A 27,484-nucleotide genomic window follows, 5' to 3' on the forward strand; every position below is an offset into this window, starting at 1 on the left:
AAGAGGAAGAAATAGGCCTGGCCAGTGCATGTAATTCAAAGGCAAGTTAGCCGATGGTCCTTAATGGACCATTGGTTATCTTGCCTTCGGACTGGGCTCGGACTGCATTGGATTTGCATCGGACTGGACTCCAACGGAAGGGAAGCACAGCAGGGGGTGGCAGAAAGTTAGGTGGGCAGATGAGATTAAGAAATTTGCGGGGATAGCGTGGCCGCAGATGGCAAAGGAGAGGGTTAATTGGAGACATGGGAGAGGCCTTTGCCCTGCAGTGGGTGTAGTCAGGCTGATGATGATGATGATGAAGAAATAGTTTTAATTTTATGTATGCATTCCCTCTAATGCATTCAACCCTTCATGGTTTGAAAGCACAAATTTTTTCTGTTGCAGCATCCAGTCTTTCCCACATCTTTTGAAGATGAACTGGGAGTTAACCATAGCTCCCCTATCAGTCTTTTCTCTCTATTTGATGCCACTAAAGTTTTGAAAGCAACATTCGCAGAATGAATGCTCCTCCTGAGACAACACGTATCGCTGGCTTGATAGCGGGGAGCGTCTTGGGTTCCTTCTTTTCTTCCACTGTTCTTTTATGATCGTTCTTCAGGCCCAAGCTGCCAGCTGCATATAACTATGGGGCTGAAACACTAGAATAAGCTCACATCATAGGTTGCATTCATACCCCTATTTCTCAACATTCTGCTTTTCCCATTCACTGTTGCATACAGTGATGCACCACAACCACTTTTTTTTTCGAAGTGGAGCCTTCATCATCAGGAGGCTTGTAGGTTTAGCTTTGCTTAAGGGGGATGTGCGTATACTGACAAACAAGTGCTCAGTGGTTCCTGGAGCCCAAGCGGAGGCAGACAGGCCCTTTCATTGTCCATTTACTCCAGCCAGTTTGAACTGTCCAATAGGGGCTGTTACGAGGTTCTTCTTTGTACTTTGCGCTTGGAAGAGAAGGTAAGAGAATAAATAAAGCGCACTGGATGGTTTGCTCCTATTCTGGAGTGCATAAGGTCATAGGTCTGCGAACAAAACGGCAGTGTTTAGAGCCCACTCTGCTGCAATGGCGGCTCTAGTGTGGCTTCAAGGAAATAAGGCGACTGGTACAATTACTGACAAACATTTTCTCTTCAATTTTGTGAACCGAACAACATTTACAGCACAGCAAAAGTCTCTCCCACTCACCTGAAATGCATCCTGTGTTTTGCCACACAGTTCGAGCCACCTCATCCAAAAAACCTTCCTAATCTCAACTGCTGACTCCACTCATTACCATCCACTGCTATGTTTGGCTTCTTTCGCAGTATGACCCTTGTGTAGTAGGACACAAAAACTTGGAGAAACTACTGAAAAAACACTACTTGTGTTTATAATATCCTTTACAGCTGTCATCTATAAGTTAGTGCTGTCACTAAGTGCTGTCATCTGTAACTGATAGCAATTCTTTCCTGGATGCAAGGCACAATGATGTCTAAGGATGCTCGAAGTATAACACTAATAAGAAGCGAACAGCAGCTTTTTGCAGAACTGCACTAATATTGAGTTTTAATGCAAAATATGTCAAGCAAGCGAGCTTTACAAACAGCCAGAATGCATTCAAGATCTTTTAATGGGAACTGCAATAAAATAATAGTGCACAAAGCAATTTCACACAATCGACCCAAATTACAAACATCAAAATACACTACAAAATTACAATGCTTTTTGTAGGCACTAATCACAGTATTTTTGTTCCAGCAGCCATGACTCATGCAGCTCGTTATCAAGAACACCTTATATAAATAAAGAAGGCTTTTTGAAGTAATACTAACACAACAAAGAAGCTAGCACAATGTGAAATGGTCAGAAGAAGCTGGTATTCTGTCGACCAAAAAAGATTAAAAATGATGCAGACACAATGATCCACAAATACACCATTTGTATTCCGCGCTGCCAGCGCTCTGAGTAATGGTAAAGCAGATGTTAGTGAACTCTTGTTAGTCCTCGTTGCAAACCACAGAGAACTCTTCAAACCACCAAACTTACGCAAGACACATCATTCTGAGGCTGGACACCCGCTTGTCCTCACTCATTCCTGCCACTAACACAGCTGGAATAAACACACAAAGATTTACAGAAGAACAAGTTTTCCTCTATTATGATGCAAACATTTAGAGTTTCAGTGATATAAATGATTGAACTTATATTTATAGCAATAAACATTAGCTCACTCAGGCTTAAGGATTAAAAATAATTGTTTTTTACACTGTTACTTTACAAAATTTCTTTACTGAGGCACGATGACAACTGCCAGCAGCGATAAACATTGGATATCAAGGTTTTGAAAGTCACTCTCCTATAACAAGCGATGCCATACAGGTATGAGAGCGATTTTATTTCCATTCATGCAAGTTTACGAGCATAGCAGGCTTCTGTGTTCAGTAAATACCGAGCATGAAAGTGTAGTTAAGAGAGCAGCAAATGTTGTTTTCTGAAAACTCCCACAAAGTGAACAAAATTTACAAACATAGTTAATGATGCAGGCTAGCTACCAACGCTTTTCATAGGGTACACATCTAGAATCTCGTTTGCTTGATACAAAATGGTAGCTAGCAAAACGTATAGACTAAGGGCATCACGGAACACTACTATTTTTTGTGAATAGCCTTCTTGTGGTAGCTCAAATTGCTCCTCACACTGAATGTCTTTTCGCACAAGTCACATTGGAAGGGCTTTTCGCCCTTATGGGATCTAATATGCCTTGCAAGATCTGAACGTGCCGCGAAAGCCATGGGGCACAGCTGACACTGAAACGGCTTTTCACCCGTGTGGGTACGGATGTGTCCCACCAGGTGACTCCTCTGTGCAAAGCTGCTACCACAGCTGTCACAACGGTAAGGACGCTCGCCTGTGTGAGTGCGCTGGTGAGCCTCCAGATGGTGCTTTTGTGCAAAGCTCTTTCCACAGTCATTACAATTGTATGGGCGGTCGCCAGAGTGTACTCTGAGATGTACCACTAGATGGTGCCTTCTTTTGAATAACTTGCTGCAGTGGGTACATTTGTGAACCTTATTTTCTGTGGGATTACCCCGGTGGCTACCCATGCCAGAAGGAGCAGATTTCATGCAGTGGCCCACAGGGTGCCTTTCACTGGTTGAATCTTGCACAGGAGGTGCGCCATGGTCGCTCTGTGTGACGACTGAACCTGTGTTGCACAGGCACAGTACTTCAAATAAAATGCATGAACCAACAATCCACAGCTCACTAGGAATTAGGAAGAAAAGTTGAATGCATAGGACACGCTCATCAAAAGCTGTAGATGTCTATCCAAAGTTTTATTCAACAGATCTGCAACAGAGAACTCAGGCCTGAAACCAGATGTCTTTACAGTCACAGGCGGGCTGCATATGAAAACAAGCGGCAGTCAGCTATGCTTAGCCCAATGCCATCTTTTTTGGTTTTAATCGCTCCTTTGATAGTGTCTAATAGGAGGAAAAGGCTAAAGGCTAAAAGCCATACGAGGCCTTGGTCTCTTGTACAATTTCTTGCAGCAATGAATAGAACTCACATCGGTCATAGTTCAGTGAGTATAGTTCACATATCAGAGAAAACAACTTTCCAGAATATCGAAGGCACATAACACCATCCTTCACCACAGTTCAGTAAACTAAAGCTTCCGTATCCTACAAACACCTCTTTGAAAGACCACCTTCAAGAAAGAACATATGGAGAAAAACTGCAGATTCTAACCTGATGAGTTCTGCCATGAAAGTACACCATTTTTGTGCTCCCCGGAGCTCAAACCTGCATGTGAAAGCCAGATTGTATCCATTAAGACAAAAGATTAAGAGTGCAAAAGTTCACATAGCATTATCTGCATGATGCGGTGAATATGGAATACACACTCATAAAACAGCCTTTTCAGGTTGTGTATATTCATAAAGACGAGTCTGAAAAGAAGCGAGTTCTAAAGCAAAATTTCCTGCATACAGATGACTACTATACTGACGCTCAAGAAAAAGGCAAAAACAAATTGCATTTCTTAGCAGAAATATGCGGCCTGTGCCGCGGGGCACACCGTGCAGTGCGCCGCCGCCTGTGATTGGTTAAAGGGGCCGTGATGACAAATTGAGGACCGGAGAAGCTACCGATATGGATTCGGCGCTGCGTTGAGTGCAGATCGCAGCTTTCCGTGGTGTTGTAAAAGCGAATATGGAGAATATTTTTTTCACTCAACTCCAAAAAAAAAGGATACTACAGTTTGTTCATTCCAAGTGTCACCTGAAACCAAAAAAGATCCAGTAAAAAATTCTACGCCTAGCACAAGCATACGCCAGCATGAAAGACGCGTATGCAGTCCCTGCGTAAAAGGTGCCAGCACAGCCTTGGCTTGTATCCTCGGAAAGGAAGGGGTGCGAACAATACTCAAGCCAATTACCACCACTGGACGCCTCCAGGCTCGCCCGAAAGAGCATCATACAAAAGAAAAGGCCCAAGGCGTTCTGTAAAAATAATCCTGTTCTCAGTGCCCAACAATGTAGGTTGGGGCAACAACAAAGTATTTCAAAGCAACGATGAAGCAGCACAAAGATGATGTCAAAATGAGCGAAGCGCAGTGGCCTAGCACTGCGAGGCATGTGACCACAGGATAGTGACGCAATAAATGTGCGCTGGAAACCAAGCCAAATATGCGGACAAGGCTGCTGTTTCAGTCGTCGCGCGTTCAGCAGATGCCGGGAAATATTAATCGCTTCCTCCGAAACGTTAACCCTTCATACAGCTGCAGTGTAGGTTCAGTGACCTGGTGGTTAACTATATGTGCGGTTAAAAGCCAGGCTAGCTGCTACTCGCCCGCTGCCACAACTTGATGAAGAAACCGAGCAAGGTTGTGAAACATCGTGTTTGTATGCAAAAACTTGGTTGGCGTTCATTTCTCTCAAATTTGCATCCCAAATCAGACAGACCTCTGCCGAACACTTTCATTTTAATCGCTTAGCTATGATTAAACCAGATGCCGCATATCAGTGGCTTTGATGCCTGCTTGCTTGCTTGGACGCGTTGAACTGAGCCTAAAGTCACTAACCGAGCCTTCTGAGCCCGCCTCCGGTGGTCTGGCCGCGCCTAAGCTGAGGAGAGCGACACATGCTTGAGCCTCTATAAAGGCTAGGCAGGGGCTTTTCTAACTTTTCTAACTACCATGGATGGCACGGAAGAAGTCCATCCCTGGGAACATGGTGATGAGGTGAGCTCATTGAACAGCAACAAGAGTGACAACTGATGACAACAATGATGAATTATTATTATGCAAGGGCAGGTTTGGTCAGACAGCACCGTGGCACAAGGCACTTTCGTCAACACTAGGGGAAGTCTGATACCCATCTCCAGGCATTCCATTCAGCAGAAGCTAGGGGGAAAGCTTGCGTATTGTACCACTGGTGGGTACCCAGTGGCACAGGGAATCCAACCCAGCACATTGTATATGCGAGATGCACGCTCCAATGACTAGGCCCCCGTTGCAGGGAGAGTGAATGCGGCGAGAAAGAGCGAATTAAAGTTTGACTTGTCATCAGTTGCTGCAATATTCTGAGGAAAAATCATAGCAGCACTATACTTGTTTTACGGACATTTTGTGATGCAAGGGAACCAGTCGGGCAACGCTAAAAAACGAACACTGGGGATCAGTAAATCCGGTAAAACTGGTGCGGCTTTGAACAACAGTGTACAGCATCACCAGAGCACGCAGCTTAAAGAAAGCATAGGCCAATTTTTTTAGATGGCCTCGCATTATAATTAAACACTTTTCACCTTAAAGACAAATAAAAGCCTCTACTGCCATCATGAAATGAAATCCATACGCTATGAATTCCAGATGTGCAGATACACATGCAGTATTGTTAGAAAACTAAAATAAACATTGTCACAGCACACTCCATACAGCCAAATGTAACCTACTTTCAAAAACGCCTCAAAACAAAATGGAAGATGCCAGAATACAGACTAAATGAACACAGCAATGGATATAGTTTGGACAGAGGCACTAATGCCATGTGCATAGACGAAATGAGGTCAGTCACTTGTGACCAACGACAAGGAAACAAAGTGTACTCTTCAGCAAAGACAAAAGGACGCCCAAAAACCAGTAAACATCAGCAAGTACAATAGAATATAAAATTCACCACACGATACAGCACAACGCTTGGCATTGTTAGAGCCTTCACACGGCGTAAGCCAGGAGACAAAGGAAGAAGTGCCGAAGTCACACTGAATGATGTAAGCAAGCATTTGCAGATTCGAGGCCATACATCACAAGAATCAGGATAAAGATTGATGTGGTAGACACAGAGGCATGAAAGGCTAAAAGTTCCAATGCATACAATTTTAATCCTAGATGCTTCTGCTTTGATGGAAAAATGAAAGAATACTGAATATAATGAAAAAGTCAATTCATCCACATAACAGAACAATCACACAAGTACCAGCATAACTTCATTTTGTGCTTTCATGCGATGTCACACGTGTAGTTTTTCACAATGACCATCACCTCAGACGTGATCTTGCTTTGATCTCTGGATAACAGGATGGGGTCTGATTCACCCTATTGCATGTCACCCTTGACAAAGTGACACGCAATGTCCTACTGACACTTGCACAGACTTTCTTACAAAACTATGCAACATCTCCTGAATGTTATAACTGCCCTAAAACATGCGCCAATTCGACCCATGGTATTCTGGAATGCCCCACGGCCATTCAGCCTCTCAGTGATGAAATGATGTGATTCTATGAGTACTACTAATTGCCCACCACAAAAGTACACACGTTGCAGGCTTCACTTGATTGATGTATCTGGTCAGGAGTTCTGTTAGTACCACTACTGTAATGGGAATCCCATTGAGAGCTTAATTTAAACTGTTCAACCATTTCACGCCAGTTATTTCTGCTACACGACTCTTGAGCTAAGAAGAAGAAAAGAACTTGGTGCCTATTTATGTTCCCGTTAGCCCCTCCTTCAGTCTCCATCTCAAGCCTAATGCCATTCCTGTGGAAAGAATTATACTATTTTCGAAACGAATTCACTAAAAAAACTTGTTTTCAGGGCAGTCCCCATTTTCCTTATTATTTAAAACTCTGTAATTCAAGCAAAATCATTAAAAGAAACTTCCAGCTCACTTTGTACACAGACACAATGCACTGAGATCATTTCACATGCAATTTTCCAGGTTATGAGCCTCAAGCAATGGAGTCATGCAAGGTGGTCAGGTGTGGTATTGAAGGTTTCTTCCTCTGGAACCTTGAACACATTGGCTTATCAGTAACGGCCTGCAAAGCAACGGAGAACAAATGAGCGTCACAATAAAACAAACACAAATGCCACAAGCAGCGGGGTCTCTGCGCTTTTAAGCAAATGGCAATGCACAAAGAAACGAAAATGCACAAAATCCACGTCTGACTAAATATTCTGTCATGTTCTTCCTCCTGCAGGCACAAAATGTGAAAGGATATGGACAGGGATAAAGAAGTGCAAGGGCAACCTGCTGTAAACTGGGAACACAAATTTATGAAACTGGCTAGTTGGTTTATGGGGGTTTACATCTCAAAGCAACTAAGGCTATGAGGGACGCCGACCACCTAGGGTTCTGTAACGTGCACTGACATCGCGCAGAACACGGGCCTGTAGAATTTTGCCTCCATCGAAATTCGGCTGCCGCAGCCGGGATCAAACCCATGTCTTTTGGGTCAGCAGCCGAACGCTGTAACCACTGAGCCACCACGGCGGGTAAATTTTGGAAACTGATATTCTCTACCAGCTAAAGTGCAATGCCGCTTGCGATATTTTTAGCACAGTTGGTCTGGATAGTTCTCTTGGCAAGGTTCTGCATATGTCTGTAGAAGTAGGTTGCATTCAAAGGTTCTTCCTCAAGCATGTACTCTACGTCCTCCTAATAATGCTCCTCATGCCTACAATTCGAAACAACACGCAATAGAGTAAGCAGAAGTCTCCAAGGCCACAACAGCGTTGTTTATATGCTTTGTTATTGAATACACATAAAGCAGTCCTAGATCAGCGGACGACCGAAGAGGGGGACTCCGTGGATGCTAGGAAGACGGCATTTTGTCCCAATCCCACTGCTAGCTTTAGGCGGGTCCAGTAATGAGCCGGTCGCTTTGTCCGAGTCTCTCCATGCTGTTGAGAGTTCATATCACCACGATGACTTGCAATCAATATATCATTCGAGACACGTACATAAGCTATCTAATTTTGGCATTAAGGTGAAATAGCACTTATCTGCATTAACCTTAAAAATGTGGCCTACGAAACTTGGAAAATCGAATTAACGATATCACGGTAGAAATCTAACCCAAAGAGTGTCAGACCAAGAAGGTGCATTCATAACCAATACGGATGTGGTCCCTGGGGTTCCTAATCCCTCTCTCGGGAAGTGGAGAGTGTTCGTACTTTTATAAAGTACGAGCGCTGCTTGAAGGGGCTCTCTCCTTATTTGAAAGCATTATGATTTTATATTTCTTACTGCTGTATGAAATCTCCGTGCAGTGTAAGTAAAGCTAGGTCCATAACAATGCGCTCAGAGTGCGTTAGGACGCTAAGCATCCCAGTGCTCTTATGATAGGAACAGGTTATGCTTGTGCTAAATCTGTTGTTTTTAGAAATTTTTCTCTCAGAAGTGTTTTTTCACGAGCCAAAAAAAAGGATGGCACGCAGCGATCTTTTAATAGCCCGATTTTTCCGGTTGTGTCCAGCTTCAGTAGGCACTCGTCTGTGACACTGGTTCGTGCAGACCTCTAGCACAGAGTATAATGTTATGTTTTGTAGCTTTCCTCGAATCTAAAGCCTGCTTTGTGCCATTTAAGCATCCCAATACAATACAGCAGTTATGCTATTTCATCAACATTTAACCAGCATCGCTTTCTCACTCCATAATAACAGCCTCCATGCTCCTTTATTTTTTACTCATAGGGGGCGTGGGCCCGAGATGTTGGAAGGAACATTCCCATTTTTCTAATCAGACAAGCAGTTTTAAGAGACTGAAAGTGTTGGCGGCAGACGTTGCTCAGTGTTATACTTATTTCCATGTTTTGAATAAAAATGGCCAGCTGATATGTAGTAGTCTTACGTATGCTACCAAGGGGTATCTATTAGCGCCTGTCTTGCGCACTGTTAAAAAATTCTCCAAGTCCGAAGAAGAGAAAAACCGCTAAGAAACCTTCGAGGGTTTGCGTGGTGGTGAACACCAAACACAGATGCGGCTACAGTTCAACATCTATTTCAATCACAGGCTGACTCAATGCCAGAAAAGCAGAGGCTTGAAGTAAAAGTAAAAGCAATCACACACAGTGATGGCATGTCCTTTGATTGCTGGCAGACTGTAATTGATTGACTTTGCCACACCAAATATTTTTCCTCCACTGATTTAAAGAGCGGGTACTGGCAGACAGAGGTTGATGAACATGAACAGGAAAAAACTGCCTTCGTCACTCCCAATGCCCTCTATGAATTTAAGTTGTTCTCTTCGGTCTCCGTTCACCGTCAGTGACGTCTCAGCGAATTTTAGCAACATTTCAGCACTGATTCTTGAATATCTCATTAAGCTCAGCTATTCTGTGGAAGGGAAGAAGCCTTGTCGCCGCCACTGCTTTCCCGTGCTGTATGTACTGCTCGTATCATCCGATGCGGACCGAGTAGGCCCAGGACGAATGGGGGATATTCGCAAGCGGTGTCCCCCATACTCAGCAAAAGGGGGGTCAGGAACCCCCTGTCCCCTCCTCCTGCGATTTACATCACTGCCTATTTTACAGGACAGGAGCATCAAGCTATAGGTCGGCATAGACTGGCAGCAGTTCTGCTGGCATCTTCTTCCCCTGGCTACTGGTGCACCTAGGACCAATGCCTACAAAACCAAAAACAAACGAAAAAGGCACAGCAAACACACACAAAAAACGATAAAACACACCCCATATGAATTTTCATAAATTAACGCCAATTAAAGCTTTGCAGCCTATTGTGTCTACTTCCCCGCAGATGCAAGCGTTGAAGTAGCAGGTTTAAAGGAATCACTCCGGCAGATTTCACTGAAGCATATTTCTCTATATTGTTTTTATACACTTCTGTGGCTTTCATGTTACTGGTGAAGGCATTAATAAGCCCGAATCTTTCGTGACTACGCGGCAACATTAGGGCACGCGCACACGAAGACGGACCATGTCTTCACATGCACACGCTGCAAAAGTGACGTTCACGGGGTCGCACGAAGTTATCCTTGCTCTGTAGGCACATAGATTTCCTTCTCCAAAGCTGCTTCTTCTCACAGACTGACAACACACAAAAACGAATATGTAAAGCAACAGACTGAGTTACTAGGCACAACCGGCAACACAGGAAAAGCGTGCGACTGTTGATGCCACCCGCGATGAAGCTTGCGCCATCCTTGGAGTAGGCAAAGTTGGAGTGGGCAAGTTTATATACAAGAAAAAAAAACATAATTGAACCATGTAGACAACTTCAATTAAGTATTAATGACGCAAAAAAGTCTGATCTGTGCACAAGGTATAGTTGATTGGTGCCCAACATGGAGGAAGGAGAGTTTTTTCCGTTCCCTCTTCCCTGCCTCCATGTTTTTTCCCGTGGTTTTTTCCTTTCTCCAAGGTGCCCAAACTACATCAAAAGCTGCATGACGTGGATTGTCGTTCGGGTCATTCCTGTGGTTTCGTTTGTGTGGGCATTGCATGCAGACGTGCGGTTTCGGTCTTTCTTTCCTTAATACTATCGTTCACATTGCTCGAAAAAGTCAGTCTTGCGCTGCCTCGACCTGCAGAGACTTCACTGCAATGGGATGCAACATGTTCCGAGTGCCATCAAGCACAGGGAACCCCACAAACAGTACGCCGTTGCGATCCGCTGGTAGACTGCCTGCGACGGTCAACCCTAGGCTTTGCTTCGAGAATTTTGTTGGCTGCACAGTTTGAGAGCGTTGTGGAAGTTGAAGAATTTGGTTAAGTAGGTTGTTTCTCTCCTTGAGGAGCACCAATTTCTCGCTCGGACAACTTCGGCTATGTGTCACAACCGTTCTCGCATGACGGTGGTACCGTGTGCGCTATGTTTACAAATATATGCTGTTCGGCCTCCGTCAGTACATCGTGACAAGATGTTAAAGGACAGAACGATTTATTCCTCAGACATTTGTGCTGTATGCGAGAAACTCGAATCCATAGTTAACAAGACGTATGTGGTTACTGCCGTCCAGCTGCGGAAACGGAGACATGTTAGCAGCACGAAGCAGCAGATTGCCAGTTCGAAATCTTCACCTGGGGAGGGAGCTCGCACCCTGTGGTATCACCTCCTTTGCTCCACTACGAATGCGCCGATATCCATTACAACTGCTGAAGGAGAACGTTAGGACCTACAATAGCAACGAATTAGCGTACCTCCAAAGGATCTTATTGCAGAGCGCCACCTAATCGTGATTTCGTGACGAGACAGTGAACAGAGTGAAAATGCACAGAGCCCATTGTCGCATGTATTTTTGTCGCACAATTATGCACAGTGCGAGGTCTGTTAAAAATTTTTAGAATATGAATAGATAAGTCAAACACTGCCTGAAATCATATATCTTTGTTAAGCACTGGAATTGCCATCATACCGCTTGTCGCATTGTGTGCACAGAGTTTTGTCTGAACCCATGAATTGCCTGGCACACCGACCCCTCCTGCTCACACACTTGTTGGTTGCCAAAGCTCTTCTTTTTCTCGTGTCAAAATCATTGTCAGTGCTTGGCGACTCACATCCTGGCACAGAGATTGCTCTTGTACAAAATTAATTATGCTGCTTAAAAATAAAATATCTGGGCCACTTGCATACATTATAATCTCTATTACCTTACAGAGCCCAAAATGCTAAGTTAGCACTTTTTAAACACCATTACACCAGTACACCACGTACACCATGTTGCCACAACCTAAACAGAAAACTACTCCTCTGGCTCAGCCCACCATGATGCAGAGAGTTTTGCGTTGTCACCAACTCTTCACACAAACATTTTTGCAGACATAGGTCCGCATAGGGGGCAGGAAAAAAAAAAGACGGCGCTCCGGAAGAGGCTGTTGCACTACACACCGATGTTTTCACACGACGCAACCCGAGTATCCGTCACCACAAAATGCACTGCATGGAGCACCAAGTCGCAGAAGCATGGCGCCACTGCTGTAGTCGGGGAAGAAAACACTCCGACGGCCGTGTACCCAAGATCGTATCACGTCGCACACACGGCAGTTTTCAAGCACAGTGCCTACACGAAGCGCGATCAAAATCGGTGATGGACACACAGCAGCAGAAACGTCGTCGTTTAACAACGCTCGCTTCGGTAGAGATCACTGCAACCACTGCAACCAATGCGGCTAGCTGTACAACGCCGCGTTCATTTCAGCATTCGGAAAAAAAAAAAACTGCGCGTAGTGAGCCTTCACACGTGCGCATTTCTCTGCCTTGACAAAGAAGCGCTTGCTCCGATCGCAATCACTTTCACTACGCGCACATTTGTCACTGTGCTATGCAGCTTATGCACGCACAGGAAATTCGCCGTGAACAACCTCTTTTTAAAGATGGATGGATGGATGGATGATAATGGCTTTACCCTTTGTACCGGGCGGTAGCTTTCGCCACCTAGCCTATACTTCCCCCATTGTTGATTTATTTTTATTTTCCCTTTCTTTCCCTTTCGCTCTTACAATGTCTAATCTGTCTATCCCTTACCCCTCAATATTCACCCCTCCCTTGATTTCGGCCACCAATCCTCCAGCCGCCCCTTCGTCAATGTCACGCTTTTCCCATCCACTCACCCGTCCTCCCCAGTAAATCCCAGCGCTATCTCTATGGACGTTGCTGGCCCCTCTGGGAGGGCTGGGCGGAGTTCTGCGCACCTCAGAACCAAGTGCTCTATGGTCTCCGTTTCCGTTTTACAAGCAGAGCACAAAATATCCACTTCTTCAAATTTGGACCTATACGTTTTTGTTCTCAGAGTCCCTGTCCTAGCCTCAAAAAGCAGTGAACTGCCCCGCGAATTATCGAATAATCGCTCTTTTTTGATGTCCTGTTTTCGTGTCCTATATATGCCTAGCGCCGATTTTTCCTGCATTCTTTCTTTCCACATCTTTCTTTCCGTCTCCTTTACCTCCGCTTTCACGTTAGTATTTTGTTGCGTCCCATCCCTCACCCGTAAATACTTCATTCTTAGCTTTCGGGTTCTATTTGTCCATTTTGTATTAATACTTTTCATGTACAGATACTTGTACACCTTTTTTGCCCACCTTGTTTCCTCCATTTGAGTTAGTCTCTGATCATCTTTTTAGTTTGCTGATGGTCTCCCGAACCTCGAACGACGCCCAACCCATATCTCCCTGGACTCCCTCATTCGGAGTGTTCCCATGGGCTCCCAAGGCTAGCCTTCCTACAATTCTTTGTCTGACCTCTAGCCCTGACTGTACTTCTGATTTCATGCACAGGACTGCATTTCCAAATGTGAGGCCCGGTACCATGATTCCCTTCCATACTCCTCTAACCACCTCATACCTATTATAGTTCCATAGTGCTCTATGCTTCATAATGTCTGAATTCCTTTTTCCTTTATTCTTCAGAATCCTCTCATGCTCTTCCAGATATTTTTTCCCTTCACTTAGCCATACACCTAGATACTTATAAGTTCTCACATGGTCTATCATAGTGTCTTGTATTTCTAGTGGGTCTCCCTTCTCATCATTATAGACCATTATCCCCGACTTCTCTCTACTGAACTGGAGTCCTAGCTTGTTGCCCTCCTCACCACAGATTTTAGCTAGTTTCTGCAGCCTATCTCGCTTGTCTGCTAGTAGAACAATATCATTCGCATATATTAGTCCAGCCAGCACTTGGTTTACTTTCTGACCATCCTGCATATAACTCACGTCAACTCCTACCCCACTCTATTCCAACCTCTTTTCCATTTGGCTCACATATACCATGAAAAGTAGAGGTGATAGTGGGCAGCCCTGCCTTAGCCCTCTCTTAATTTTAGCTGGTTTTGTAGTTTCTCCCTCCCAGGTTACTACGACCTCATTGTCTGAATATACACGTTGTAGATATTCAACCAGATTTCTATCAGCGCCATATCCCTTCAATTGGTCCCAAAGTTTTTCCTGATTCACATTGTCATATGCCCTCTTAATGTCTAAAAATGCCATCCATAGAGGCCTCCGACTTGCCTCAGCTAGCTCTATACACTGCATTATGACAAATAGATTGTCCTCCAACCGTCTGTCCCTTCGGAAACCGTTCTGCAACTCTCCCAAGATCTCCTCACGCTCTGCCCATACTTCCATTCTCATTTTCACCATCTGCATTGCTAGCCTGTAAATAACTGATGTGACCGTAATTGGTCGGTAGGATTTAATGTTGTCCCTGAATCCTTTGCCTTTGTATATTAGTCTCATCCTGCTCACTTTCCAGTCTTTTGGAACGTCTCCTCCCTCTACTACTTTTTCAATGATCTGTCGTAATTTCAGTTTGCTTTTTTTGCCTAGTATGGTAATTAATCTCATAGGTATGCCGTCTGGTCCTGTCGCTGTTCCGATGGGAACCTTGCCTTCTATTCTGTCCCAGTCCCCTGCTGTTCTCTCCCTAGGCTCTTCCTCCCCTGCCAAATTGCTGTCCCTGCTCTCCCCTAGTCCGTCCGCCACAGGCTCTGCAAATGCTGCTTCGATTGTTTGTCTGATAAGTTCCTGTGCTTCCTCTCCCCCTACCCTTCTTTCCATCCTGTGTGGTCAGAGTGTGTTGGATGCCCTCTGTTCTCTTCCCTTGTAGCCTTATGTGCTCCCAAAACCTCTTTGCAGCATTCCTATCTTTCTTATTTACCTCCATCATCCACTGGACTCCTGCCTTTCCTATTTTGGCTTGGACCAATGACGCTGCCTCCCATTTTCTCTCAAGGTATTCATTCTATTTTGCATCCATTTCGTCTGGTGGGGCCCCCCTTTTCTTTGCAACTCTGTGTTCCCTGGATGCCTTCTGTCGTCTCGCTATGGCTGCCTTCACTTCCCTGTCCCACCAGCTTTTTGGCGTGTGTCTTCCCTTTTTTCTTTGGGCCTTCTCTAACTCCCCTTGGAAAACCCCCACGAGGGCATCATATGTCCACTCCCTATCCGGTTGCCTGGACACTATGTCTTCAATGTGTCCAGACACTTCCTGCAGTTGTGCATCAGTGAGGTTATGTTTGCTTTCCCTCCCTTGAGTTCCTACCGCTGGTATTGCGCTACCAAATGTAATTTTGATTCTTCTGTGGTCGCTTCCCAGGCTTTTCATACCTTCTTCATCAATTTTCATGTCCCCTAACCTGTCATACAGTTTGTGCGACATTAGGCAGTAGTCAATAGTTGAGTGCGAATTATTTCTTACCCATGTTACTTTCCCGTCGCATTTTATTTCCGTATTCACCATTACTAGATCATGGGCATCGCAGAATTCTCCTAACATCTTCCCCGTTGTATCTGTAGCTCCGTCAAAGTATTCCAAGTGAGCGTTCATATCTCCCAAGATGATTATTTCCTGATGCAAGCCTAAGTCCCTGATGTCTTTAGACATACATTCGAAATGCCCTTTATTCTCCTCACTCGACTCACTCCCTGTTTTAAGGTATACTAACCCTATTATTGTTCTTAGACTCCCCACTATGCCCTGGAGCCATAGATGCTCTCTGCAGTTTTCTCTTACTCTTTCCCAATCTTGCCCATTTACTAATGCCCCTAGGCCTCCACCTTTACAGTCTTTCTCTTTTCTGTTACACCCTATCCAAGTGTAACCTGCAATGTGTGGCGGTTCTTCCATGTCTCTCAGGTGAGTTTCCGTAACCCCATATACCCCAATGTTTTCAGAGTTTAGTTGTTCTTCGATTTCATCCCATTTATTTCGACTTCTTCCCCCTTGCATGTTAATGAACCCAACACTGAGAGGTTGCTTCCTTTTCGTTCGCCGTGCCCTTGTCCTGCCCCCCCCCCCCTCCTTTCACGAATTTGCTGCCTACTCCGTGGTCTGCAGGGGTTTCCTGCGTGCCTGTAAAAAAGCAAGTGCCCTATGGCCTATCCTCTTCCCAACCTGCCATCCCGCTGGTTCGGCGTAATGGATGCCATCCAGGCAGAATGGGAGAAAGTTCCCGTCTCCATAAATCACCCGGTTTACATCCATCACGTCGCACCTGAGGGTCTTTCCCAGCTCTCTGATTGCTGCGTTGGCCCTCATAACCTGGTCTGCAATGTACGGGCCCAGTCCCCTGATCTCCGGGACTGTGCACAGAACAATGTGCACTGCCTCGGAGGTCGCCCTAAGTTTCTTTACCCCTGCCTGTATCTGTCGTCCCAGGTACTTCCCTTTCTCCTGTAATACGTCGTTGACCCCTGCGTAGAGAACCACGAGGTTCTCACCTTCCATGTTCTCCCACAGTTTAGCTTTGGCCCGCTCTGCCACCTCTCTAAAGCACCCACCCGAAATGCTCTCAACCTGCACCTGCTCACTGTAATTGACTGTTTTAAGTAGTGCTCGCTTTACCCTGTGTATGTTTGAGCTACCCACTACCCAAACCTTCCTACCACTGCCTGGCTTTTCTCGGTCTACACCTTGCTCTTTTTGTTTATCTGGTCTTGGAGCCTGGGACCCTTCCACAGTACTTCTGTTCTCTGCCTTCTCCGGCTGCTCGCCTCTCTTCGGCGTGCTCCACACTCACGCGGCTGCCCCCCAGTCTGTTATGCCGGCTGGCCGTCCTGCCTTCCTCTGCTCTGCCTCCAACCTTTCTGACTCTCTCGTTCTCAGCTCCTCAGCCTGCCTTGCCAATTGGGCTCTTTTCTCTCTTTCCTCGCTCAATTCTCGCTCTCCCTCCAATCTTTCTGCCTCTCTCGTTCTCAGCTCCTCAACCTGCCTTTCCAATTGCGCTCTTTTCTCTCTTTCCTCGCTCAATTCTCGCTCTCCCTCCAATCTTTCTGCCTCTCTCGTTCTCAGCTCCTCAACCTGCCTTTCCAATTGCGCTCTTTTCTCGCTCAATTCTCGCTCGAGGGACTCTACCCTGCTGCTCCATACCCTCTCGACTCTAGTCTCGGACAGGGTTGCCAGGTCTTAATCTCAAAAAATAGCCAAGAAAATGATAAAAGTAGCCAAAAAGTAGCCAATCTACGGCCACGGTCTAAAAAGTAGCCAGAATTGGCGCCAAGACACCAAGAAAACGTCACCAGAGGCAGGAAATTTAGTTTAAAGACAGTGGGCAACCTATGGGGCAACAATGCTTGTAAATAACTTGGAAGCATGAGAGGTATTTATGACGTGACTTGAAAAGTGACCAGAATAAATCATTTTCTCTTCGGCAGAGCAAATACTTTGTGTTCTTTTGACGCAGTCATAGTTATTTATGCATGAGCATTAGAGGGGACATGTCGCGATTTCGTGATGGGTAAACAAAGTGAAGCCCTACGTGAAGCCCTTGTGAGTCCTACGTGAAGGCGTACGTGGAACTCTAGGAGTGAAGCACTGCCTACCAGATTATGAGTACTCTCCCCACCATGGCTTGTGGAAGTTAAATTACTGGTTGGTTGAGACTGGTTGCTTGGGAAGAGCAACCTGGGCACAAGCCCCACCAATGGCAGCACCTGCCATCGCAGGGCAGTAGCGTATTGCTTAACCACTGCACCACGGCGCCAGGAGTGGTAGGACTCTCAGCGATCAGTAAATGTAGAGAATGACCAATTCCACATATCTGGACATTAGCCCATTAATGATATCTCGTCATGCCCTTAAGACGGAGCTCAAGTCTGATTAAGTCACCGATCTTTGTCTGAAGCCTGCTTGACGTGTAAAACCGAGCCTCGAACCGAAACCGAAGTGAAAACCGAAGTGCCTGCACAACTAATTCGCATTTGTCCTAACCCCGCTAAATTGTTCCCCATTTATCGACAACAAGGCAGGTACAACAGGATAATGTTGTTCATAAATAGCACTTCAAAAGTAGCCAAAAAGTAGCCAAGTAGCCAAGCTCAAATTTTTGTCGCCAAGACCTCTCAAAAGTAGCCAATTTGGCGCAAAGTAGCCAAACCTGGCAACCCTGGTCTCGGAGTCCGCACGCCTCTCCCCATGGAGGAAGGAAAAAAGGAGGAGAGGCCGTCACGTGACATTTTGTGCAGCCGGAAACAAGCTCGGCGCCATCTTACTCTGGCGGGCTTCTGTTTACATTTCGCCGCCGCGCCGATTGCGCGCGTGTTTCAAAGGCAACGAAGGAGCGTGCTACCGCATGGGCACAGGCCCCCGCGCGAGTGGCGCTTGGCTGCTTGCCGGTTTAGGGTGCCCTATGCTGGTGTTCGTCAGCGGAAAAGTTAATAAAGCGGAAATACCCGTGTCAGACAGGCGGCTACTTCCAGTTACTGCTTCGTACTGCGTCGTATTCGTGCCGTCTCCAACTGCTTGGCCCTGGTCACAAACGCCATAAGACCCTCCTCCCCCCCTGGCAACGCCTGTCCCCGGGAATCTGAAGGCTGCATTCGACGAAACTAGTATGCTTGCTTGTTTAGCTCAGCGCTAGAAATTTGCCTTCACCGGGAGAGGTGAAGGTCAATACGCTCAACTGTACGCTCCACTTTTCTCTACTTGGTGAAATACTAGCTTGTAATGTCACTGCATAGTAGCACACTTTACTTGTGATCAACAATACAGGCCATGAAAGTCGATCTGTTGTACGTAATGAATGCATCAAATTATTTTTCTTCAACATAACCACAGGCCCTTTTGCTGGGCTAGTTGGTGTGACATTATGTTCAGGAAAGTAAAAACAGCATAAATTTTACACAAACCACACAGAAAGATGGACAGGACGGGCGCTGTCCGTCTTTCTGTGTGGTTTGTGTAAAATTTAGCGCTGTTTTTACTTTCCTGAACACAATAACCACCACAAGCATCAATGAAATTCAGCGCACATGCGGATCCTCATTTCACCACATACTTTTTACGACAAATAACACTATCACAGGACATGGGCACAATAAACACATGTGAGAAAAGGCCTCCAAATTCAGTTAGAGCTTCGCCTTTTTCGCACTTCTTGACCATGACATCAGCTAGAAAAGCAATTGCAAACCTGCTACAGGAAACCGGTCTATAGCCATAGCGCGTGACCAAAAGCACAGAATTGGCCACGATATTGATACATGCATTCGAAGAGACAGAAGTAGTGCATGCACTAGAAGAGAAAGAAGTCTCTCGCTCGCGCGCTCGGACCACTGAGGGACCGCCGCAGTTTTTCGTACTCCGGTTTTCGATTTCGCGTTGCACGCTACAATATGAACGAATACATTTGAGCCCGGCACGTCCCAGAGGCAAATAGCTCGCTAGACGCTTCAACGCTTAATTCAAACGGGCATGTAACAAAGTTTCTGTATACTAAGAGCAAAGCGAGCGCAGCTGCTTCCTTTACAATATCGCTCTCCGCCCATGTCATGGCCCCCGCCGCTCAAACAAGCGCAATCGTCGAAAAACGAAAATGACAGTTATACCGACGTCAGTGACAATCGCTGGAGCGTTGCAAGAACACGCATAGGTAGCAACGATCGAGGTTTCACTGCCGATGTAAACGGGAGGGCACACACACACTGCACGTACAGGACGCGAAACGTCCGCACAATGCGCCGAAGCGCGAATGCAGCGGCGGTCTCCCGACGGCTCCGAGCAGTGACGCAGTAGACGAAATGCCCGTGCGATCGTGGTCGCCGAGCACGTTGAAATCAATGCACGCAACAACGAGAGTTTTGCAGCTAATTCCACCTGTGATATGAGTGAACGGCGCCAACGTCAGCCTGTGAGCACGATCAAAAACAAACTCGAGCAGTTGAGGAAAGCACGCCTACGCCGCACCTCAAATGCTACGCCGCGGCCGTCTGCTATCGCCCGGTTTGTAAACAGCAACTACAACGCCGTGAACCACGTGATTTCCTCCACACTTTTCTCCCAGGGTGCTGTGTGGAAAGGGCCTCTCCTCTTTTTTTCCTTCCTCCATGCCTCTCCCTTTCCTCCCTTAATTCCAGGCCAATTCGCTCGCCAGTTGTTTTTGCAACTTCGCGACTGTTCCACACAAGTTGCACACAAAGCTTGTCCCCTCCGCCTCCGTCACACTTTCGAACCGCGTTTCGTCCATGTAGCACCATCTTTTGCATGACTCGCATTGGACGACGTCTTCTCCTTCCTCCTTGGCTTTTTTTGCCGGACGCCCCATATGCCCCATGTTAGCCCTGAACGAAGGGCCCTGCCCCGCCAATGTATGCTGTCTACATGCCACAGATCAAAACACACTAAAAAAAGAAGCTACATCAGTCAGAACAGTAACCTGCACATCCAAGACCAGATTACACACACAAAAAAGAAAAAAAGGCAGAAAAGGTCGAAAAACTTTTTACATAAAGGCCTAGCACATGGTTCACGCTAACCCTACATGGGCCCAACGCTAACTTCAACTCCCTGATACCTACTTCCTATACTGCTTCCCTAGTCCTGCCACCTGTTGAAATCTGCCGCCGCTTTCTAGTCCATAATCAACCCAAACAAAACAAAACAAAACATAGATTGTACTTAGCTACAAATGGATCGATGCTGCGACGAACGATGATGATGCCGACCGTCGTGATGGTGATCGTTGATGCCGCCCGTGATGCCGCTTGCGGCATTGTACATTTTCCCTGCATGGTTGGCGGGGGCACGTTTAAGTAATAAAAAAAAACAGATAACGAGGACAACGTAGACAGCCTTAATTAAGTACTAATCACGCAGCATAGTTTCAGCTCTGTGCAAGGTATAGTTGATTGAAAACTGGCTGTCAGTTGACCTTCCTGGCATACCGAAAGCAAAACCGAATTTTGACACTTTTGGTTTCGATACCGCACTTGATAGAGCGCAACGTTTGAATTTTATATCCGAATCTTATATCGAGCGGTGGGAGACCGTGCTGGCTAGCTCTAACCCCAGAACGCAAGGTTTGGCGGTGGAGTGGGCTGACAAAGTCGTCGAGGGCTGCGTACTCTCGACCACTTAACGCGGCCTCTTACCAAGCTCTTTCCGGCGAATAAAATGTTTTACAATCAATCAATCAATCAATCCGGCTTAGCTTTTACGTGCGATCGTTTACTCTTCGCAACTGCTTACTGCCCGAATAGAAATCATATGCGTAGATATTTATCCACTGTATTGAAACAACACTCCGCCGACGCGCTGAATGCGCAGCACTAGAACGCGACCAGCTCGATGCCGCCACGCGCAACGCTTGTCAGCTGCTTCCGTGGAGGAATGCGAAAGCATGTTTTTTGAAGAAATGAAAGGTCGCAGTAGCTCTCAAATCTAGGCATCTTGGTAGACACCTCAACCGCGCATTAGAGCATGCAGCTGAAGGTGCGTCATCGGTCCTAACCCCTGTCGCAAGATACAGAGCCTCCAACTTCGCATCGCGACATCTCCGTGGGCATCTCAACCGCATATGCCATTGGTCCGAACCCCTGTCGAAGTCAGCCTCTAACTTGAATAAAACATGTAAGCTAAGGAGAAATGCTACGACACCGCACAGAACGCTGTATGACGAACGGTTGCTCAAAATTTTGAATGTTTTCAGGAACACTCCAGGGGGGTATCTGTTGCAGCCAGCGTCGTTACTTTGGCGGACGCCGTGGTTGCGACGTGCGTCTGTTCTTTCACTCCTCTATCCGCACGTGGCAGCGGTTGTGGTTCAGCTCGAGCCAGTAAGCAGGTCCGTGCAATTTCCTTTTCATCTTTCCTTCAGTCGCAGCAGCTGCAACCACCTCCTCTGTTGTTCAATCCAGCGTCCTCGCTTAGGCGAGCGCGGTTTTGCGCCGCGCGTCTCTATCATTCTTCCTCTCAGCTATGTGCACGTGGCAGCGATTGTGAATCAGCTCGCGCTCTAAATTTTTCGTTATCCTGCCGCGTCATCTAATACGCGGGCGGCCTGGTACGATTAGACCCCAACTTTCTTTTCATTCAATTTTCTTTTCATTCTAATTATATGACGTCATATGTGACCGATGACGTCACAGCTAGAGACCAACAACCGGCGACACATTTTGCGGACATTTCCGGCGTCAATAAAGCCTTGTAATGCTTTCGCATTAATAAGCAAGCATGCCGTGCTTAAAAAACACAGGCCACATCTGGATATTGTATTCTCCTACACCTCACATATTCTGTGCATTCTCCACTTTTCGTGTGGGTCCGGCTCCCTCTTTCCTACTCATGCTTATTTCTTTATTTTTACTTGTATATTACTACTCTACATAGTTTTTTACTCTCTATCCGTTTCTCGCTCACGTACCTGTTGTGTCCCATCCCTATAAAAGGGGAAACACCGGCGAAGACAAATCACTTGAAAAACATCGGTCTTCCGATTGAAACGTCAAGTCAAATATGTTTCCTTTAGCGAAGTGTATACTTCACTATATACTCTTTTAAGCAGTCAAGTACTTCATGCTCTCGAAACATATACATATATTTCTTTTGTGAATTGTCTATCGAGTAACCATGACTTGCATTCTGCTATGTAGGTTTGACTAGGTGTATCTTATACTTCAATATTTCATTTATATATATTTTTTTATTTATGTCTTACTATCTCAAAAGGCCCTTTGACTGGTATCACATGACGGAGTGGGTTCCAGAGCATAACATTGCTTCCCTTGATGACTTGAATAGTGCGGGGTCAGTATATGGAGCACGACGTGGCCGGGAAAGTCATTCGTCTTTCGCAGTGCTCACAAAAAAAGAAGACAGATGTGCCGATGTGACGGCAAGCGGAGGATAGGAGGTCTTTTCATGGTTCGTGCAGCAGGAGGTGCAGTAGGCAGGGATCATAACAGACTCGTGTGGAATATGATAAGAGAATTTGTGATGTAGACAGCCTTGCGATTTGACATCGGTTAGTTAAATTTCCGATATGAGCCTTGCATTTTAGTTTGGCGGCACTTTCATGATACAAATAAGCAGAGATGAACCCAGTGGCACGGTTTTCTATTGCTTCTAGTGTATTCGAAACAATATTTTGATTAGGGTCCCAAATAGCACATGCATACTCTAGTTTCGGCCACACATAGGTTACATAGGCTCATGATTTCAGCGACGGTGGTTGAAAACTTATAGGGTACCTAGTTGAAATCAAGAGGAAGAAGTGGGCTTGGCCAGGGCATGTAATGCGAAGGCAAGATAACTGCTGGTCCTTAAGGGTAACGGAGTGGATTCCAAGAGAAGGCAAGCGTAGCAGGGGGTGGCAGAAAATTAGGTGGGCGGATGAGATTAAGAAATTTGCGGGAATATGGTGGCTGATGATGATGCAGGAAATGTTCACTCTTGATTTCTTTGTGCCAAGCATGTGCAGGTCATTGATCTACTTTCTCATTGCCACCGATTCTGATGTCGCTCGGAACACAGCAAAGTTTTTTCGTGCCCATGTGTTGTGTATGATGTCTCCTAATAGTGGTGTAACTGCATGTCTATGGTGAAGTGAGGCGACCATGTTTAGAAAATCAGTGGAAATGATGCTGTTCTCGATGTTATCATTAATTATTTTTTCTATAGCCACAGAGACAGCATAACACTGCAGTGAAGACGGATGCACACAGAGAGATAGCCGTACTGTTTTTTTCCCCAATTGTTTTGTACTGTTGAGCTAGTAACGTAACGTGCCAATTTTAAACCATCAGCATAAAATGCTGGGTATTCCTTGTATTTTTCTTTTCGTAAATTTTCTTGTAATAGGTTAACCTTTATAGGAGGCTGTGGACAGGTACTACACCAGGGTGGCCAAATTCTGTCTAGTGAGGGTGTGCATTCTCGGTTCTAGCCACCGAAGTCAATGCCTGGTTATGCAATTCCACCAACACAATGAGTTTATTTTTTAAACCCGGTGGAGAATTGCGCGACAGCAGGATTCGACCCTCGGTCCTCTTGCATGCAAGACTGACGCTCTATTTCTACTGCATTGCTGCCCGTTCTTCCTAGTCGAAACCAAAAGGAAGAAATAGGCCTGGCCAGGGCAGGTAATTCAAAAGGCATGTTAACCGATGGTCCTTAACGGACCATTCATTATCATGCCTTTGGACTGGACTCGGACTGCATTGGATTTGCATCGGAATGGACTCCAACAGAAGGAGAGCACAGCAGGGGGTGGCAGAAAGTTAGGTGGGCAGATGAGATTAAGACATTTGTGGGGATAGCGTGGCCGCAGCTGGCAAAGGACAGGGTTAATTGGAGAGACATGGGAGAGGCCTTTGTCCGGAAGTGGTGGTAGTCAGGCTGATGATGATGAAATATTTTTAATTTTATGTATGCATTCTTTCTGATGCATTCAACCCTTCGTCGTTTCAAAGCACAAAATTTTTCTGCTGAAGCATCCAGTCCTTCTCATATCTTTTGAAGATGAACTGGGAGTTTCCCATACCTCCCCTATCAGTCTTCTTTCCATTTGATGCCACTAAAGTGTTGAAAGCAACATTCGCAGGATGGATGCTCCTCCTGAAACAACACGTATCGCTGGCTTGATAGTGGGAAGCGTCTTGGGTTCCTTCTTTTCTTCCACTGTTCTTTTACGAGCGTTCTTCAGGCCCCAGCTGACAGCTGCATATAACTATGAGGCTGAAACACTAGAATAAGCTCACATCATAGGCTGCATTCATACCCCTATTTCTCAACATTCTGCTTTTCCCATTCACTGTTGCATACAGTGATGCACCACAACCAATATTTTTTTTTCAAGTGGAGCCTTCGTCATCAGGAGGGTCGTAGATTTAGCCATGCGTAAGGGGGATGTGCGTAGACTGACAAACCAGTGCCCAGTGGTTCCTGGAGCCCAAGCGGAGGCAGACAGGTCCTTCCACTGTCCATTTCCTCCAGCCAGTTTGAAGTGTCTAGTAGGGGCTGTTATGAGGCTCTTCTTTGTACTTTGCGCTTGGAAGAGAAGGTAAGAGAATAAATAAAGCGCACTGGATGGTTTGCTCCTATTCTGGAGTGCATAAGGTCATAGGTCTGCGAACAAAACGGCAGTGTTTAGAGCCACTCTGCTGCAATGGCGGCTTTAGTGTGGCTTCATGGAAACAAGGTGACTAGTATAATTGCTGACAAACATTTTCTCTTCAATTTTGTGAACCGAACTACATTTACAGCACAACAAAAGTCTCTCCCGCTCACCTGAAATGCATCCTGTGTTTTGCCACACAGTTCGAGCCACCTCATCCCAAAAACCTTCCTAATCTCATCTGCTGACTCCACTCAATACCATCCACTGCTATGTTTGGCTTCTTTCGCAGTATGACCCTTGTGTAGTAGGCCACAAAAACTTCGAGAAACTACTGAAAAAACACTACTTGTGTTTATAATATCCTTTAGAGCTGTCATCTATAAGTTAGTGCTGTCAGTTAGTGCTGTCATCTGTAACTGATAGCAATTCTTTCCTGGATACAAGGCACAATGATGTCTAAGGATGCTCGAAGTATATCACTAAAAAGAAGCGAACAGCAGCTTTTTGAAGAACTGCACTACTATTGAATTTCAATGCAAAATATGTCAAGCAAGCGAGCTTTACAAACAGCCAGAATGTATTCAAGATTTTTTAATGGGAACTGCAATAAAATAATAGTGCACAAAGCAATTTCACACAATCGACCCAAATTACAAACATCACAATACACTACAAGATTACACTGCTTTTTGTTGGCACTAATCAGAGTATTTTTGTTCCAGCAGCCGCGATCCATGCAGCTCGTTATCAAGAACACCTTATATAAATAAAGAAGGCTTTTTGAAGTAATACTAACACAACAAAGAAGCTAGCACAATGTGAAATGGTCACACGAAGCTGGTATTCTGTCAACCAAAAAAGATTAAAAATGATGCAGACTCAATGATCCACAAATACACCATTGGTATTCCGCGCCGACAGCGCTCCGAGTAATGGTAAAGCAGATGTTAGTGAACTCTTTTGTTAGTCTTTCATTCCAAACAACAGAGAACTCTTCAAACCACCAAACTAATGCAAGACACATCACTTTGAGGCTGGACACCTGCTTGTCCTCATTCATTCTTGCCACTAACACTGCTGGAATAAACACACACAGATTTACACAAGAACCAGTTTTCCTCTATTATGATGCAAACATTTAGAGTTTCAGTGATATAAATGATTGAACTTATATTTATAGTCATAAAAATTAGCTCACTCAGGCTTTACGATTAAAAATAATTGTTTTTTACACTTTTACTTTACAAAATTTCTTTACTGAGGCACGATGACAACTGCCAGCAGCGATAAACATTGGATATCAAGTTTTTGAAAGTCACTCTCCTATAACAAGCGATGCCATACAGGTATGACAGCGATTTGATTTCCATTCATGCAAGTTTACGAGCATAGCAGGCTCAGTCTCCGTGTTCAGGAAATACCGGGCGTGAAAGTGCAATCTAAGGGAACAGCAAATGTTGTTTTCTGAAAACTCCCTCAAAGTGAACAAAATTTACAAACGTAGTTAATGATGCAGGCTACCTACCAACGCTTTTCATAGGGTACACATCTAGAATCTCGTTAGCTAGATACAAAATGGTAGCTAGCAAAACGTATAGACTAAGGGCATCACGGACCACTATTTTTTGTGAATAGCCTTCTTGTGGCGGTTCAAACATTGCCTCTCACTGAATGTCTTTTCACACAAGTCACATTGGAAGGGCTTTTCGCCCTTATGGGATCTAATATGCCTTGCAAGATCTGAACGTATTGCAAAGGCCATGGGGCACAGTTGGCACTGAAACGGCTTTTCACCCGTGTGGGTACGGATGTGTCTCACCAGGCTATTCCTCAGTGCAAAGCTGCTACCACAGTGGTCACAATGGTAAGGACGCTCGCCTGTATGAGTGCGCTGGTGTACCTCCAGATGGTGCTTTTGTGCAAAGCTCTTTCCACAGTCATTACAATTGTATGGGCGGTCGCCTGTATGGACTCGGAGATGCACCACTAGCTGGTACCTTCTTTTGAATCCCTTGCTGCAGTGGGTGCATTTGTGAACCTTATTTCCTGTGGGAACACCCCGGTGGTTACCCATGCCAGAAGGAGTAGATTCCATGCAGTGGTCCTCCGGGTGGCTTTCACTGGTTGAATCTTCCACAGCAGGTGTGCCATGGTCACTCTGCGTCATGACTGAACCTGTGTTGCACAGGCAGAGTACTTCAAATAAAATGCATGAACCAACAATCCACAGTTCACTAGGAATTAGGAAGAAAAGTTGAATGCAGAGCACGCACTCATCAAAAGCTGTGGATGTCTATATAAAGTTTTATTCAACAGATCTGCAACAGAGAACTCGGGCCTGAAACCAGATGTCTTTACAGTCACAGGTGAGCTGCATAGGAAAACAAGCGGCAGTCAGCTATGCTTAGCCCAATGCCATCTTTTTGGTTTTA

General features: G+C 45.5%; 1 protein-coding gene and 1 long non-coding RNA gene across 5 annotated transcripts in view; both read right to left on the reverse strand.

Moving 5' to 3' along the window:
- Positions 1-27,484, reverse strand: part of LOC149329366 (uncharacterized) — an 81,875-nt gene that overhangs the window by 36,365 nt on the left and 18,026 nt on the right. For 2 of the 4 annotated variants that reach the window (XM_089560210.1, XM_089560209.1), the window contains one exon: positions 1,592-27,227. The exons of the other annotated variants lie outside the window; for them this stretch is intronic. In XM_089560210.1, the coding sequence (XP_089416336.1) occupies positions 26,671-27,227 (557 nt within the window). In that variant the 3' untranslated portion in view covers positions 1,592-26,670. Of the gene's footprint in view, positions 1-1,591; positions 27,228-27,484 lie in introns of those variants that run through there. 4 annotated transcript variants of the gene reach the window in all.
- On the reverse strand, positions 1,592-24,978 carry LOC149329367 (uncharacterized). Its single transcript, XR_016285562.1, has 2 exons — positions 24,862-24,978; positions 1,592-20,721 (listed from the first exon to the last, which is right to left on the reverse strand). It is a non-coding gene; the product is annotated as an uncharacterized LOC149329367 (long non-coding RNA).

This window comes from Amblyomma mixtum, chromosome 9 (assembly GCF_055824585.1).
Source record: "Amblyomma mixtum isolate Tamu chromosome 9, ASM5582458v1, whole genome shotgun sequence".
In the NCBI taxonomy this organism is placed as follows: domain Eukaryota; kingdom Metazoa; phylum Arthropoda; class Arachnida; order Ixodida; family Ixodidae; genus Amblyomma; species Amblyomma mixtum.